We start from the raw sequence: 18368 nt of genomic DNA on the forward strand, positions 1-18368 counted from the left end.
TTGGCTGAATTTAACGGAGAGAAAATGGCCTCATGTTAAGCTCCAGTGATTTTATTACTGATGTTAAGCCCGCACTTCTTTCTCAAGGCAACTTCAGGGCAGTACTGTCTGACACTGAGAGATGCATCCACTTCACTTTCTCTAATGTTCAGTAATTGTTTTGAATTCTGGTGTATCCCCTTACACCAAAGTCACATGTGATCACAGGTGGAAGTCGCACCATACTCTTTCCCTGACCGTGATACTAAAATATTTATTTTTGAAACTGTTACATATGCTATCTTTGTTACATGGGGCTTCACATGTGAAATGTTATTGTTGTTATGAACTTAATGTGTAGCTAGAATGATTAAAATGCCCTCATGGGATAATAATCACATAATATTAGTCATACATTAATGATATCATATATGAAATATACCGTGGACTTTTTTGTTGAGCAACATATATAATAATTTAATAACTGCCATTGAATCATTACATATTTAAGTTATTAAATGTATAATTTTAATTTATAATTTACTAACTACCATCAAATCCTGATCACTATATTGCACCACATTCATATAATGTCACTCCACTTATCACAGAACTAATCCAAAAGAAGGCCACAGTGTGAATAATAAAAAAAAAGGACACTATAAATCTTTCCATTAAAGTTGAAGAACCCTCTGGATTTGTTATTAAATACAATCCACTGGCCTGCTTTAGAACTAGTCCATCAGACTGATTTAAACTTCACTTGACATCTTACTACCTGCACGAGGGATTAATCCAAACAGACAGAACTACAAATCATTTTTGTCAGATGTTGTGTTCCCTCTTTTCCAGTGGTTTTCTTTTTTTGTTTTTTATTTTAGGGTTCACAGAGTCACAGATGTCTCTTTGCTCTAGAATGGACTGGTTTTTTTTTTTTATTTGAATGCCACTGACATATTAATCCAGGACACTGCATTGCATCTTGGGAATCGGGTCAAGACAATTACCCAACCAGTTTAAAAGGTATGAAAACACATTATAGCATTTCATTATTCTCCAGCTGGTAATAGTTATAGTAATGTTGCCCATCAGTGAGACCTGAAACTGGTGCTGCCAGCCAGCCGGCACAATAAAAATAGCGCCCCCCTTTGCTGTGCTACTGCAATTTTTTTTTTTTTTTTTTTTTTTTTTGCAATTTCCACCACAATGTGTTGAATGTGCTGCCAACTGCTGCTCAAAAATAACTCAGGCAAAAATATAAAAAAATACTCAGTGGCTACACCTGTGAGATCTAATGCAATCCAATGCAACAGCTCAACTAACAGAGATCATAATGTTCAATTTTTGATTTGTGATTGACATTTATTATTGAGGTTGTAGTTTGCAGCGGTGTCGAACTGGACTGAATTATATCGAGAGGTGTCACTAATGTTTTGCTCACCCCTTTCACAAACATGAGGGGGTAGGAATCTCAGTGTTAAATTTCAATATAATGCAGTCCAGTACACCACCACTAACTACGACATCAATGTTGAAAATGTAAATGATTTAAAACCTCTAACCTTAAATAAAAACAGGCATTTCAAATGTGGAGGTAAAACTGCACATAGTAAGTAATAATGCTGTCACTGCTTGGTACAAATGTTCAAAAATATTTTAACTTCCAAAAAGAAATAAATCAGTCGCCATGAATAAATTGGAGATGATGTCTTCACTAATATCAGGAGGTGTCTGAATGACAAAGCTATCTCTATCATAAGTTTGTATTTTTTTCTTCTGACCAGGGGGAGAGAGAGAGAGGAGACCATCTGACATCTAAGGAAAAAGGAAGAAGGATTTCTGATGCATTGTAAATTTGAACCATATTGAAATACATGCTGGGCAGTATATGTGAATCAGATATTTTAATCAGCTGATCCCAATATTAATGCCTCTGCAAGTGATAAACAATTTATACGTGAATCAGACAAACACAGGTCAGCAGAACTCTCTTGTTTGTAATGAATCACAGATTAAGTTATGACAACTGAGTCAATTTCATTGAAAAGTAATTAATCAGTTTTAACTCATGTTTCTACTGTGAGTCACTCAAAATCTCACTAGATGGTGCCGTTACCCACATGCTTTTGCTTGTCTTCATCCCAATGGAACTGCATGTGTGAATCATTTACAGAAGAACCAACTTGACAGACACATTTTCTTTTTCGAGATATTTATTCTTAAAAATGACTCGGGATCTTGGGATTGCTTCACATGTGTCAGTCCTGACGTGGGCCTTCTTTCACCACCTCCCACGCCAGCTGTAGAGAATTCATGCAGCTGTGTAGTATGCCATCAACACTCTATGGTGATCCTACTAGTTTAAAGCTTTGTCACAGAGAAATCAAAAGCTGCAATGATTTTCAATATATTGATATGGATAATAATTGCATAGGATAATAGCCATGCTGTACAATACACATAATTATAAAACAATATTTTAGAATGATTAGTACAGTTTACCTAAAGTAGATTTATACAGTTTTTCATTATCCTCAACATTTAAGTGCATCATATAATATGAATAATCTTTATATTAATGGTGATCTGATATATAGTTATAGTGATTTAATACATACAGTACATACATACAGTAAAGTAAACCTTAACCAAAGTTAGAGGGACATTGCAAAGCCCTTAAAATGTAATAGATATTTTCTGATAAAATGATAAAACTTAGAAAATGGTATGCAGTGGAATGATAAAACTGTACATAACTGTCATACCAGATTATGGTGGTATTTTCTTTTACATTGTCGTGTTTTGTTTTTCCTCTATAACACACAGTACAGATTATCTACATGAAGCCACTCTCAGAGAAAAAAACCCAAAAAAAAAAAAAAAAGCCATTTCTGTGTCAAACAGAAGGTCAACAGCTTGCATGCATTATTTTAGAAGTAGTAAAAATGTAAAATTAGTGGGTAAGAAGGAAAAATCATAAACGTCAACAACCGCATGCAGCAACAATGGTTATAATGTTAGCAATTCCATAATGCTTTGAGTACCTCCTGACCTCACACAACAAAATCATAAGGCATGCCTCATTTAACTCCTCCACAACCATACTTTAATGGCAGATACATCCTATTAACAACTGGTATGGATTCCCTTCTTGTTTACCTTCATATGGTCAATACATGTGTAATGAAACCTGCAATTAAAAAGAAAATCCGTTAGCCCAGTCTCGCAATAGTCCTCTTTTGATATCAGTGATAATTTCATATGTAATTTCATTTGTAGGTACAGGCATATAAAACATATTTATCATCAGGCTTCCTCTTAATAATTCAATACTTACTCAGCAGACGGGCTGCTCAGTTTGTATTCCTCTGGCGGAGGTTCTTATCTTTGTGGTTGTTGGTTGAATTGGTTTTCCTTTAGCAGGAAGCAAACAACAAAATCAGTTGACACTTCAAATGAAAACATGTGTAGGTAAAAAAAATAAAAAAAAGACACAAAAAGTTCACATCATTATAAATAACATGCTTTTGGTTGTTAAGCGGAATAAATCTTTTGGACGCTTATGATGGGAATTTAGCACAATGTCTGACATTTTATAGACCAAGTACTAGTTCAGTTTAGATTAAAGGAACAGTCCAGTACTGTAGTAGTTATACTACACAGTGCAATATCTTTTGTGTGAATAAAATAACCCTGACAATGTTATCAGAATTATTAGTTGAGTAACCCTTTAATTAGTGATGAAAATAATACTTTGTTACAACTGTAGTGTACAATAGCAACAACAGCTGATTACAAGAAAACTCTACAGCAGACCAGACCTAGGTCAAGTTATATTTTTAAACAATTCCTATCATTACTACTATACTCTACTATATTACTGCTATAACACTTTGCTTTATATACAGTATACAAACACATTATGTAATGTAGTTATATACAGATACACAAACATTTTTTCATCAACAATTTTAGCTTCTCCTGTGAAGACATATGATATTGTCTTCATCATCTATTTATACACAAACTGCTTTATGGATGCCCACAGGAGGAGTTATAATTGTTTAGCAAATACATACATAAGCTCTTATCTCCTTACAACTACAACATAGTTATGAAATATTTGTGAACCGCTGAATAAATATTTACATACTGATTATAAAAGACTTAAAGCAAAGTGTTGCCTTTTTAAGTCTTAGAGCATCATGGCTTTACTAATCAGGACAATAACCTGTCAGTGACAGCAAAGGCGTCCTTGACTGACTTTTAAATTTTTTATTTGAATGCAGCAAAGTGACATCACATGATGCTCCAAGTTACTTGTGACCCAGATTCGGGGTGTACTGTACTCTGAGCTCTACAGACAAGTCAGGAGTAGATACATAATGGTGAGCTATGACAAAATACACAATACTGCACCAGGCTGAAAAGAGATAAAGGCAGTGGAGGTAAAAGGTTTATACTTACACTGGTCCAGCTGGGTCATCATCTGAGGCAAAAAGGGAAAATATGGAGAAGTGAAGACCAAAAAAGAAAATAATTGCAAGGAAGCAGCACACGCTGATGAAGTGTTTTTTGTGTGTTGTTGTTGTTTTGTTTTGTTTTTTTGGAACAGAAAGATGCATCAGTAGCTGTGACTAACACATACTGCATTTTGTCCTGAGCCTTTTGAGGATTTCTATGTTCCAGCTGTACTGTACGTACAGACTGTGTTATGGAATGAAAACGCAGTCGAGATGAAGTAACAAAAACAGTAAACAATAAACGCTGTCATGCCGCAGGAAAACCACCCCATGAGGTCATTGACAAACACACAGAATGCAGTTAAAATCCAGCACAGCACCACACTGAAACGCATGAGCAGGTGAGAACAATTACATACAGGCAAAATTCTAATTAAAAAAAAGAAATACTGTTGTCATGCACAGACAAGCAGCACTTACAAAGAACATCATTTCACTCAAAGTGGTTAGTAAGAAGCAGCACCAGTCAGTCCTCTACTGCAGGTAATCATTCATCAAAGCAGTGTGAAACAGTCACAGTAGAAATGACTGATGAACACACAATAGTTTCAGTTCTTTACAGTGACTCGCATGCCATTTCATTTCACTGCTGTAGTAATTATGAGTTTGATGCAAAAAATATGGAGTTACTGTTTGTAAAAAATAAAATCTTTCAAAAGGAAAAATTTAAACTGTGTTTAACACTAATGCTGAAGACAGAGGAGGCTTAGCACAACTGTGTACTGTGCTGTGAACTGGAAAAAGATGAGGCTGAATGCTTATTGAAATTCATGAGGCATGCAAAGTCTCACACTTACCACAAACATGGTTTAGGTTATGCAATTTGGAAGAAGGGGAGGATGGGAGATATTACAACAATCTGTTAAAGTATTCAGAAGCCAAAGCTAACCGGATTTATAGAAATGCAAGTAAAATATTAATTACATTTCAAGCAAGAAAGAAAGAAAGAAAGAAAGAAAGTCTGAGTCACGCAATCTACATCCATTTTCTGAAACTCTCAAGGTGACTTAAACACTACAAATTCTGCAGCAGCCCGTTTCTGACCATGTAATGAACCGTAATGGCCATATATTTCTGTACAGTGAGAGAGTCACTGGGATCTGTCAGTCATTCACTGCACGTTGCGTCTAATCAGCATGTGCCAACATCAAAATTCTGTTTGAGAGAATAAAGGTCACCCAAATACCATTAATGCATTATTTATGATATAGCTAGTCTCTTGAAAATGAAGTACTCAGTAGTATTAGAAAATACCAGGATGGCACAGGCAGGTTGTGTAGCTAAATGATGTTGTCGTGGTTAAGCTTGCAGCAGCTCGGGGACAGCACAAGGTCCCTGGAAAGCTGTTAATAATTGAAACTGTCCACCTCCGCGACACTGCAGTATCATATTTCTCATGAATATTAAATGGATGAAATTGTCCTGACAAGGTGCGACCTCTTGCAACAGTGTCTGCCTATTGGGTCAACTATGCCAGACTGAATTATTGAATGCTGTGAATGCAGGCACAGCACAGAGTCAGGCGATACTGTTGATGTCTCTGGTGAAGGAATGACTGGAGAAGACACTAAAAACAAAGTGCACCTCATTGCCCAACAATCACTCTCCATGAGGATGTAGAGAGAATTCACAGCAGAAATCCATGTCAATACTTCACAGTAAAATCTGTTTCTGCTCAGATATATTTAAAAAAACAGGGGGGATAATAAAATAATCCAAAGCACCATCGCTGGTGACTCACCGTCCTGTAAATCCTCTGGCTTCTTACGCTTCTCATAAACAACGATGATGATGACCAGGATAATGATCTCGGCCAAAACCCCCAGCAGAGGCCATAAGGGGGCCAAGTGGCTGCGGACCCTCAGCACAATCTTCTCGTCACGGCTGCCGATTATGTTGGTGGCATTGCAGTGGTACTCGCCTGGATCTAAACTAATGTCCAGGTTGAGGATGTGGAGCTCAGTGTAGTTGTCTCTGCTGCTGATGAAAAAGCGTCCAGTCGAGTTGTCAATTTCCTATCGAAGGAAAAGGACAGAGATGTTTTTATTTTATTTATTTTTCTATTTATTTTATTATTTCACTTTTTATCTCTGAAATGCTGCTCCTCTATGAGCGTCAGATCTTTAAGTGCTATTTTTCCAGTTCCCATATGTTTTATCCACTTTATTTATTTTATTGTATTGTTGGGTATTCTATTCCATTTACCCATTTAAAGCACCTGGTACCTTTCTTTTGAAAGGTATTGTATGAATAAAAATAATCATCATCACTATACATTATTATGAAAATGATGAATAATACTAATACTAATAGATTTTTCCTTTGACATAATTGTCAATTTGACATTGTCAATTTGCTTCATGGGTGTGCATATTTATATTCTGTTAGTAGATGAGTAGTGGATACAGGTACAAGGAAACTAAACTTGGATTAAGTTTACATGCCATAATAACCAGTTACATACCAGATACTGTTGTCTTTTTATATTGTTTCTTATAATGTGTCATTATGCTTACATTTGTCAAAACAAGTCAGAATAATAGTAAATACATAGTTTTGGTGGTGCAGGTATGTGCACTAGATGTTACTGCTTCCCAATGAAACAAACTACAGCACCTGTGGATTTCACAAATTATTAACACTCATAGAAATCTATTAATATATAATGCATATTTGTGTCACATACCCTAAAAACGCCGTTCTCAAACTTCCGCCAGGTCCAGACAGGATGAGGATAGCCCACAGACTTACAGTAGAGTATAGCAGTCTGGCCCTCATTCTTATTCTCACTACGCTTGTGGCCTATAATCTCAGGAGCAGCTAAAACAGAAAATATCAAAGACTCTTTGTTATATTAATGAGTGCACCAATTTATAAATTATGGTGTAGTCAGGTGATGTGCATGAAAACAATGAATGGATTGATAATTTGCACTACAACTACTGCATCTATATTTTTAGCATCAGTGAAGTAGACAACGCTAATGGAAAATAATTATACCTAAATAAACATTTTCAGTCACTGAATGGGTGCTTTACAGTGGTCAGCTCAAACAATAACAATTATTTTGTTATTAAGTACTTTCTAAATACGATGCACAAAGCACTTGGGATAAAAGAAAATTTAATTTGTATTAAAACAGCTGTGGGACGGAAATAATTCAGCAAATCATCAATCAACATTGTGGAGCAAGAAAAAAGAATTGAACTCACACCAATAAAATAATTAAACATACACAGGATGTTGTGTATTTTTACTAGTCCAGTCTTTTATGATCAGACGAACATCTGTGTGAACAGAGGAGTAATCTGAACATCAAAAATTTCATTCACAACATTTCACTGAATCTATCAGGAGCAAGTGAACCAGAATAAGATTACACTGTCTATATTATTCAATGTATTCTACATATTATAAATCTGCCTGACTGTAAATCATTTTTCTGCCTGGATGAATATAAATTCTCCATAAAATAAAAGTCAACTGTCCAAAAATCCAATTTGCTTCCACAGCCATGCGTGTGTGACAGCAGAAAAGGCTGACCAGATTTTACTGTTGAGACCTAATCCCTAGCCATCAGACAAACAAGACACCATCTGCTGCCACTGAGCTGGGCATTGGTTAGATGGAGGTGTCAAGGGCGCTGGCTGCCCCTGAGCAGCCAGCAGAGCCGTTTGAAATCACAGGTCCTCACATGACAGGGCTGCTAGCGCTCAAGGCCACTCGGGCCATTTTTATTGGTGACATCTCTAATGTGGCCTTAAAACTAACAAAGACGCCTGTAGCTCACAAATCAACACCTACATTTAACTTCAATGGTGGCGTTGGCCGAAGGAGCCAGATCAAAGGTGTAGACACACATGTACACTCCAGCATCGTCTCCCCTTGGTTTGTTCAGCCTGCAGAGCAGAAATACACCTCACATGAACCCACACCAGGCTGATAAAACTCAAATACTGAGAACTCACACAAAAGCACACACACAAGTTGCATAAGATTTTGCCAGTTTTCAACTCCTACCTGTATTCAGTGTTCTTATTTTCATTGCGTGTGTCTGGGATCAGCTCCCCATTCTTCATCCAGTAGCTCTCCTTGTGGATATCGTGGTGGGTGGTCAGGTTGCACTGCAGTGTGAGAACGTCGCCTTCCACAGGAAGCGTGGCGTGTTCAGAGGCGGCAATTGACGGCTCTGTGAAAGAGACACAGATCAGCTATGACAGAAGCGATGCTCGCCAGGACTCGTGGGCAGGGGTGTGTTGGAAGATGTAAACAACAACGCACAAAGGGTTCAGACAGACACCACAGCCAAACACACTTTATACGATACAGAACAGGAAAAGTGTTGTAAAGTGGGAGGAATTATTTTGGTCATTTCAGGGTTCCTGAAACAGAAATTCATTCAGATGGAAATGAAACGTTCACGACTAGTTTATCAGTACTACAGATGAACAAATATCCAATTCTTTAATAAAACTTAAAAAAGTTACAAGCCTGTGTTCATTAAAATGTAAATAGAGGTGTCAACTACAACTCCCAAGGTGCATTTTAGTAGAAAGCATCCAATCATTCATACTATCTGCAGTTTAAATGAATATTAAAGCTCAGTTCTGGATGAATCCTGCAACTACGTCGTCTCCACTGCAAGTGTTTTGAATGTGCTACAGCCCTCACCACCCACCACATAAATGACAGCTAAAATCAGCTCTCTTTGATGCTTTCTGTCTCTGATCAGTAATTTTACCTTATCAGGTAGACCAGTGATTTTTTTCTTTTTCATGAAGCACATTCCTGCTGAGATCACAAGAAATTCAAGTAATTTAATAGTGCAGCTAAGTCTACCTCAGTTGATTCAGATTTTATAAAATAGTTGCTCATGTTAGGAGACAGTGGAGCTGACACTATATCATAGTCCATCCAATGGCTCAGAGCTAAGAATAAGTAGCTCTGAAGGAGTCCCTTAAAAAACCTCTACAGCTACATGTATTTGTAACTGGTTGAAATGCAACCTGTGGAAAAACCTTGCTTGGATTAGCTTTTAAGCAATGATTACCTTAATTGAACAGTTTGTATTCTGCTTAATCCTGATTATCTACATCTTGTTTGGACATGTAGACACTGGTGAAGTTCTCAATCTGAGCAGTCACAAGCTGAAACCCTGATTTTAAACACTAATAGCACAGATATACAGTACAGCTCAGTGTTGTTTTAACATCACGGTTTGTACCTAACAACTGGTAAATGTTGTCTAAACATAACCTTTTGATGACATAAAATCACCTTAAATTGTTTAAAAATTGTGATTCTGAATCTGGAACTATATGATCAAAGAATAAACAAGATTATTAATATGACCAGCTTTTGGTACTTATTGATACACAGTGATACATGAACATGGTCAGTGACAAAAAAAAAAAAATAATCAAGAGAAAAACTGAAATAAAATACAGGGGGAAACAAAACAATGAGAGCTAAAAGGAGAGAAAAATGAAGTAGAAAGGAAATGAAGGAGAACTGGGCTCTACAGGCTGAAGGATGTACTGGACTAAGGGATGAGCACAATGTAAAATACTACTCAACTCTGCTTGTAAAAGATAATGTGAGGACAAGTTGATGGTGTTTCTCTTCATTTTCCAGATCTGTAGGGGAGGATGGCACCTACGGAGGAAGCTAGCAGTCCTCTGGAGAGGTTAGATGGAGGCTGAATCACACAGGAACTGTTAAATTTGGTTGCTAACGGAGGAGGGGGATGTTTCCTCTACACTGACCACTCACTCTGCAGCACCGTTATAGTGGCCTGAGCACGGATCCAGGTGGTGGCTGGATTTTGGTGCAGGTCGTTTCGTCGCGGGTCATTGCTGGCTCTGCATTCATAGGTCCCAGAATCATCCAGCGTTAGACGAGAGATGCCCAACACGCTCACGGCGTTGGCGCCATAGGCCGTGCTGATGGACACTCGCCGCTTACGGGCGCCGTCCCACAGCTGCCTGAAGGAATCGGCTCGGTTGATCTCAGAGTACCACCACTGGATCTCTGGGGTGGGGTTTCCCACCACATCACAGTACAGCTCAAAGGCGTCGCCTGTGAGCTTAGTCTCAGAGAGAGGTGATTTCACAAAACCCGCTGGTGGTGGAGGTTTAGGGAGGGCAACGCGTCCAGAGGTAGGCCCAAAAAAAGAAAAACAGGTGTAGGATGGAAAGGAAAGAAAACATCAGAGTAAATTAAAAGGAACAGAAAGAAAATTAAGATCATGTGAAATAATCAAAAAGACACTGACAGACAAATCATATTAAAACAGAAAAATGAAAACACACATTAACTGGAGTAAAAAAGAAAGGAAAAAAATGAGTAGAGTAAGGCTGCAACTAATGGTTGTTTTCAACATATGACTTACTTTCTTGATTAATCAATTAATCATTTCATCTATAAAATGGCATTTACAATATTTTACCTATGTTTCACATATGGAAAACCTCATATTCGAGAAGTTAAAACCAGGTAATATTTGTCCTCTGATTAACAAATGATCACAATATAGTTGCTGATTAATTTTCTGTTGATCAACTAATCAGTTCATTGACTGCTCTCATTGAAATTGCTTTCTCTGGGCTGAGCAGCAAACCTATCACAGAAGACTCAGAAAAAAGGAATAAACAAAACTACTAGAGATATTCTGGTTTTTAAAAAAGGAGATTTATATTCTGTCAATCAACTAATTGATTAATCTACTAATTGCTTCAGGTCTTATATACAATAAATCCAACATTTAAACTATTGTCAGCAGGGGGTCACATCAATATTTTGGCTGGCAAATAGAAAGATGACCTCAGATCTACCTAAGCCCTTATTACTGCTATTCCTGGGAAGCTTTAATTCAATTCTGCTGGGATGTCCCTGCACGGTTGCTCTCACTTGGTTTTGTCCAATTAATAACATCTTATAAATCTGTGCCTGGCTCAAACAGTGCTCACATCCAAAAGTCCTCCAAGTGACCTTGTCATTATTTCCAGTAAATCTCATCTGTACAACGATCATTGTTTATACCATTATTCAACAATGGAGACACGGATAACGGGAAAACTGTACATACTCTTAATTCTGCTGGACTGAAATGTCTCCCTCCCAGAAGCAAATTAAATAAAATTGAAACAATTGATCATGGCTGCTCAGAAAGAAGAGGAGGAGGAAGGGGGGTTGTAGTCATAAGCGTGGTCTATAGGCGCCGTGGAGAAAGCACATGAGATTGCGAGGAGATTTATAGAAGCTGCAGCTCTGGGTCTCTGGGGAGCGTGTGGGCGCACGGTGATAGACCCCCTCCGTTTCCATAGAAGCACTCTACGGCAACAAAGTAGGAAGAGGAAGAGACAGCCAACCAGACCAGGCAGATCATCACAAGACAGACAATCACATTTTTTGTTTTTTTTTTTTTCCTCTAGCTGACATCCTAACCCTGCTGTACAGCCCGTGTGGTATAATTTTTCAGTCGATGTGATGTGCCAAAAGTATGATGATGTTTAGAGGTTTATTGAAGTTAGCCTCTAACAAATAAGCAAAGCTGCAAGCTGATGAATAGTATTGAGAATATGAAAATGATATGAACACTCACTAGATGATTCAGAGAAAGAATAATGATGATGTGTGTCAAAGGTCACCATATGAAATAGTTGGTAGTGTCCACTGCATGCAAAGTACGTCATGTGTGAGATGAGCATATGTGTGTGTGAAGAAGACATATAATGCCTTTAAAGGAAAATTGAGATATGAGGGTGAATGGTGCAGGGGGTGGAAAGTTCACAGTAACAGTAACAGACAAATAAGTAATTGTGGAAAATCATGAGGGCCTGTAATGGAAAATCATGCCTAAGCATTCCTGAGGGCCTGAACATGTCTAGACAGGCCCAAGACACTGCCCAGTAACAGTAACTTTTTGGGGAAGAACTAATGGTGTAATTTGATAAGATGACAATGGATGGCCTATAAGCTTAAACAGCGTTCTAATGGTGTAATGTTGCAAGCCAATGAAATGATCAAACAGGCGTGGAAAACCACAGCCCTGAGAAGAGGGACACTATTGTTCTTCAGAGCCCTTCTCATGTAGCTTGACTGTGCTGAGAACTGCTCTCAGGTTTTTTTGTTTTTTTTTGCCGGAAATAAAAACACTGTTACCTTGACCTCTGACTCTTCCTGATGATTTTTGAAGACCTATGAGTAATTTTTGAAGGCTAAAGTCTTAGATCTTGGCCCCTGTAATATGGGACCTTGGTTTCAAGTCACTACACCCACGGATGGTTCATTAAGTTCTGAACAGATTCCTGCGTATATAAGCAGTAAATAACATGACTGGGGCTGAAAACTAAAACAAACACCAACTGAGCTCTTAACATAGAACTGCTGAGAGACAAATCCTGTCACCTCGGATAGTCTAGATGTGTCAAAAAGTGCTGAGCCGCTGACACTGTCCCTGCACGCCACTGTCCCACACATGTCTGAGTGACGTCACTCGTGTCAAGCTGATGTTAGCCTAGTTCTGGCATGTGGTTACATGTGTCTCCCATGTATGTGTAATCTTAGAACTAGGCCTGCAACTAACAATTATTTTCATTAGTGATTATCCTCACTGCTTTTTCTTAATTAATTGATTAAGTGTTTGGTTTAGGAATCATCAGAAAACAGTGGAAAGACCTCTCACAGGATCCTAGAGCACAAGGTGACGTCACTACCATGATTCCAAAACCCAATAATTTACTTAACTATATTTAGTCCAAGAAAAGCAGCACATCCTCACATCTGAGATACAGTTGTAGATTAATCTTCTTTCAACTAACCAGTCAACTGATCACTCCTGCTCCATTTAGAAAAATTAGGCTGCATTGTGCTTTTCCATTTTTGTTTAATGATCAGTTGAGATTATTCAGATTAATATAAAATTTTCTACATATTCTTGATCAACTAACAATTATTTTATCAATTCATCTAATCTTTTTTTTATTATTAATAGTCTCCAAAATGTATAGTCACTATTGCTTATCACAAATTATCAAAGAACCAGTGTGACACCTTAAATTGCTTTTTTTGTCCTGGTCAAACAACATTTCATTTTAGGGAAACTACCTCTTATTTTTTGTTTTCTTTTGTCTTTTTTTTTTTTTAATGAAACATTGCCTGTACACAAGTAAAAGCAATTTGCTTCCAATTACCTTTAAATTTTAATTGTCTCTAGAGCTAATATTAATGGTTGGAGATTACACTTGACAAATAATCTTGATGATTTACATGAATCAAAATAGCAGCTAACTATCGACCAGTCGCCTCAAATGTAAAGGTGTTATTTTTTATAAAAAAGCCTTCTAGAGTCACATACTCTATTTAGCAAAACAGAAAGTCCTGTGTAAATAAAATCTATGTCATTGTGTCACGGCACCATTTTTTATAAGGTTGAATGCATAATACTTCTCTCCAGTCACTGGGATGTTTTAGAGAGGACCAGTCAAAATCTGCTGTTCAGACACATCCTGTCAGTACATAGTCACTGAAGACTGAGAAAGAGGTTAATGTGGTGCTTCAATCAGAAAATAAAACTGTAAGTTATTAACCTTATCACTCCACTTTTTAATAGAATAACTAGAATACTTGGGGTCTAAATGGATGCTAATTTCTGGTTCATTAGTGAAACCACACAACCTGACAATAGACGGCCTTGAAGAGTCATGAGTCTTTCCTTTCAGATATTTTCTCTGCATCTTGTGATGAATCCTTTTAAACCAATGAATTGGATACAAAATGAATATTCTATATACTCTGGTGCAGGCTCACCCTTATGTGCTTTAAAAATAGCCTCTTGAATCAAATTTAAATAAACTGTGTTTCTAATTGACCAGAGCTGAGACATAAAGAAAATCACTACTTTTATAACAGAATGAATGTCTTTGATATTAATATGGCAGAACACTGGATAAAAGCTGAAACATTAGTCGATTAATCACCTAATCAGTCATCCATTTTCAGAATCAATTCAACTCTCTGAGGCAAAAATACTAAGCATTCAAGCTGCTGGCTCATAATGATCTCATGTTTTTCTTTGTATTATGTGAAGCTAAACTGAGTATCTTTTGGTTTTCAAAACAAAATAACCAACATGAGGATGTCACCTTGGGCTTTAAGGAATTCTGATGGGCTTCTTTAAAAGCAATTTTCTGACACTGTGTTGACCAAACACTTAATCAACAAACTGGGGAACTAATTATCAGATTCATTAATAATGAATATAATTGACATTTGTAGTCCTCCTGCAAACTGCACAGATAGGGCCTTTTAATTTCAAGTGTAAGATGTGTTGTATACTTTAGTGGATTGGCACTATGTTGATTAGTTGTTTAAAATTTGTTTGTTGTTTAAACACACTAACATGTTTTACTCGTCTAACAGCAGACTACATCGTAAAACCTTTATTTGTACTTTTCCATCCACAGCCTTCTATATCATACTAATCAAGTTTAAATCATGAACTGAACGCACTATAGCTTTGTGCACTAATGTTCATCACTAAAACAACAAAAATCACCATTTGAGTTTAACCACTCATTAACTGAGACCTTTGTTATTTGTGGTTTTTGTGGCTTGTGCGTGAGAAATTACAAAAAACTGGTTTGAGTGGTTGTATTCAACAGCCTTGGTAACAGCCATTCTACTTTATATGAAACTCACATCCTCAAGAGAACCTTAGCGGGAATAGCTTCACATATGAACCACCATTAGCTGATACAAATGGCTTCTGTGATGTGGTTGGCAACTGCGTGCATTAATATCTTGCATTACAAGACTCAGCTGGACAGAATTACATAAAACAAAGACATACACTGATTGTATAATATAAACTAATAATATTCAATACATACATCGTAGTCTCCTGAACCATCCAGCCTCGCTGGACTTGAAAAGATCACAATCTCTTAGCTTTGCATCAGATGAAAAGCCATTACATTTAACCAGCTTTCTGAGCTTTATCCACTATAGTGCTGATTGATGAGGAGATGTTACGAGTGGGTGTGCAGTATAGGAGGAGAGGTGTAATGCATTCCTACACATGGTCAACTCCAGGGAAGGCCAGAGCTGAATAAATTCTCACTCCAAGCGCTTGCAAAGGGACACAAACAACACTTACAGCATATACACAGGTACAAACACTCTGCTGAGATGGGGTTAACACCACTCTGATCTGTGTGGTGGGGATGATTTTTTTTTATAGGCAAGAGGGTCATTTGGACAAGTAGAGGAGTGCTGAGAAATCAATGCCATTCTGCAGTGCAGCACATCTCAGCGAAGAGTTAACAGATTCTCTGTTGCAAGAGGACATTAAAGCCATGGTTCCCAATGCAGCATCTCTGCTCTAAAAATAGAAGCATGCAGCAAAATGGACTGATGCTATTTACAGAGCTGCACTTCTAAAGGTCCAACACCTAATTACATACATGCTTTTTTCTCCCCCCACTCTGTTAGCAGGACCTGGACTGATGCAGAGAATTATCTCACCCTGCAGGAGAGGAGTTAGTGATATACTGCTGGATACTAAATCCTGAATTACTGAGCCATATCCTTACGTATATGAGCAGACCCAAGCGTGACAGCATGTTGATTGTATTTGTCTGTGTGTGTGTGTGTGTGTGTGTGTGTCTGTGTGTGTGTGTGTGTGTGTGTGTGCTCATTTTTGAACTTCAGTGTGACACCATTTACCTATCCACCTTTTTTTTTATCCCCTCCACAATCTACAGAGCAGAACTTGTCCTTGTTCATGTTTCGACTCTGTATTCAGCCCTACACTTCAAAGGACATTTTAGGGACATCGCACAGGCCTCCGTGTGGCCCACTTCAGCCTAACGAAAACAGATTGGAGCATGTTAATCATTTATTGACCCTACAGCGCTCGAAGAGCAAAAAAAAGAAAGAAAATACAGTTCTTCACTTGACTGATATCTGTTTCTTTTAGTGCAGCGTTGAGGGATTATCTAATAAGACTTGGCTGCTGGAGAGACATTCGTGTTGGACAGCCTTCCTAATGACAGAAACGTCTTGTAATCTTTCATTAAATGCCCAATGCAGGCGACATCCCTCCCTAAAAACCGCATTTTCGCCATGATGTGGGATTACCGTTATGTATTTTCTATTAAGGAGAGCTCATTTCCTACCGTTCTGGGAAGACACGGACTGCAGCATCAACGCTCCAAATATCGCCACCGAGAAGGACATGACTGCGGCTCTTCGTTTGCCAGGTATCATCTTCGGAGACGGGGGGTGGAAAATGCCGGTAGTCGAGCGCTAAGGTGACCTGAGCGGAATATTATGATGATGAGGATGATGATGGTTGTGGTGCGGGGTGGATTCGTCCGAGGCTCGCACCTCCACGCGCTCCAACCGTGTGTCACGCAGAAAGGAGGGGAAGTGTCGCTAGGTAGACTAGCGGGAGCCCACAGTACTACCGCTGCTGGCTACCTGAGCAGCTCCGTGCCGTCAGCCCCGGTGCAGCAGCGAGGGAACCACCTTTGTTTTAACCACCCGTTTAATCCCCAAAAATCCCGCGAGATCTTGGAGGAACGCGGAGACACATCACACAGCGTCCTGTCACGAGGCGCATCAGAAATCTAAAAGGAACAACAAATGAACTCTCATCTCAAAAATGTATTAAAGTCATTTACGAGCAGGTTCCATGTGTGAAAAATGTTTGTGGCCAAATTAAACCATGGTTAAACTAGTTTAGCTAACGTTAATGAGTTATTGTAAAGTAACTCGTGTTGCTATGGTTACCTGCGACTTAATGGGGCAGTAATTTCTTTGACAGCCAATCACAAAAGAGTATTTCTCAGGCGTTGCTACAAGTTTCTCCAAATGTGTGTGCTTAATAAACGAAGCCTTGAATTGTGCCATGGGTCAACCAGTTTCTCAGGTTGACTAAGCTCTGACCTCAGCAGCCTTTGCATGGGCTTTAAGCAGATCTTTAATCCTATTTCTCTTCAAACTAACATAGGGTAAAGGCAGGCTCACACTATGGAGTCACACCTACACACACACACACATACACTAGCCTAATTCATTTCCTTATATCTACCACACATCTATGTTGTGTTTACACCAATAACAGCCATATTGTTTGTCCGTTTCAGCTGTCACACCAATTGTTTTACTAATTTCAGGGTAGGTCTAATACTGTGTGAGCACTGCACTTTGTATAATGCAGGAAAATACAAGCAAAAATACAATTAATAAATATTGTAAACCTTGTGATTGGCACTTTCACATGACAGCGACAAAGTGTGAGGCTCATGCATGAGGACATGCATGTTATAAGTATTGATCAAATGAAATTTACCTCCACTCTGCGGCAAAACAGGATGTGGTTTCATTGCTTCACATAGACAGTTTAGAAATACTGAGCAACATCATTCAGCAGTATGGTGACTATAGTGTCTTAATACTGTACAAGACAAACACAATTCTAAACAAAGATAACAATTGGAGGTCAAAGTTTAACAAATGAGAATTTTGATCTTCAAATCTGTATGAGTTATCATTATCAGTGTAAGTGAATCAGTGTATATTTATTGAGACTGGTGCAGGTGTCATCTGTCCAGTGCTGATAAACATTTAGTGTGGGTCTAATGCAGAGAATGATTTTCTCACAGAAATTATCAATTAAGTCTTATTTTACCTAACTACCAGTTTTGGGATGTGCTAAAGGGGCAGAGGGGGCAAACAGTCCCCGGAGGCGTTTTCCTGACAGATAACTAAAAGTATTAAACATATTGCATAATATATTTTCCATAAGTGGAATTCATTGTAAAGAATTATCTTGAATTATCGGTACAGGAAATTTGAGCA

The 18368-nt window shown here is 38.1% G+C and overlaps 1 protein-coding gene across 2 annotated transcripts; it reads right to left on the reverse strand.

The window, feature by feature from the left end:
• Positions 1–2174: 2174 nt before the first annotated feature.
• On the reverse strand, positions 2175–17062 carry nptna (neuroplastin a). 2 transcript variants are annotated; one of them, XM_018666414.2, is made up of 8 exons: positions 16682–17062; positions 8523–8691; positions 8307–8401; positions 7189–7322; positions 6244–6517; positions 4447–4456; positions 3317–3393; positions 2175–3169 (listed from the first exon to the last, which is right to left on the reverse strand). In XM_018666414.2, exons 1-7 carry the CDS (start codon positions 16770–16772, stop codon positions 3333–3335), a joined length of 834 nt encoding a protein of 277 aa, XP_018521930.1. In that variant the 5' UTR covers positions 16773–17062; the 3' UTR covers positions 2175–3169; positions 3317–3332. The 2 variants fall into 2 exon arrangements, with proteins under 2 accessions (XP_018521930.1, XP_018521929.1); XM_018666413.2 differs by having other exon boundaries at positions 4447–4468.
• Positions 17063–18368: the final 1306 nt, after the last annotated feature.

Source organism: Lates calcarifer, linkage group LG10 (assembly GCF_001640805.2).
Source record: "Lates calcarifer isolate ASB-BC8 linkage group LG10, TLL_Latcal_v3, whole genome shotgun sequence".
Classification (NCBI taxonomy): Eukaryota; Metazoa; Chordata; class Actinopteri; family Centropomidae; genus Lates; species Lates calcarifer.

What these genes read in the sequence shown, in the direction of transcription:
- nptna (XM_018666413.2), bottom strand. Translation starts at nt 16,772, where the DNA reads ATGATACCTGGCAAACGAAGAGCCGCAGTCATGTCCTTCTCGGTGGCG. An exon ending in AATAAGAACACTGAATACAG is followed by an intron (nt 8,402 to 8,522) that starts GTAGGAGTTGAA and finishes TCTGCTCTGCAG; the next exon opens with GCTGAACAAACCAAGGGGAG. An exon ending in GCCAGAGGATTTACAGGACG is followed by an intron (nt 4,469 to 6,243) that starts GTGAGTCACCAG and finishes TTTTTGCCTCAG; the next exon opens with ATGATGACCCAGCTGGACCA.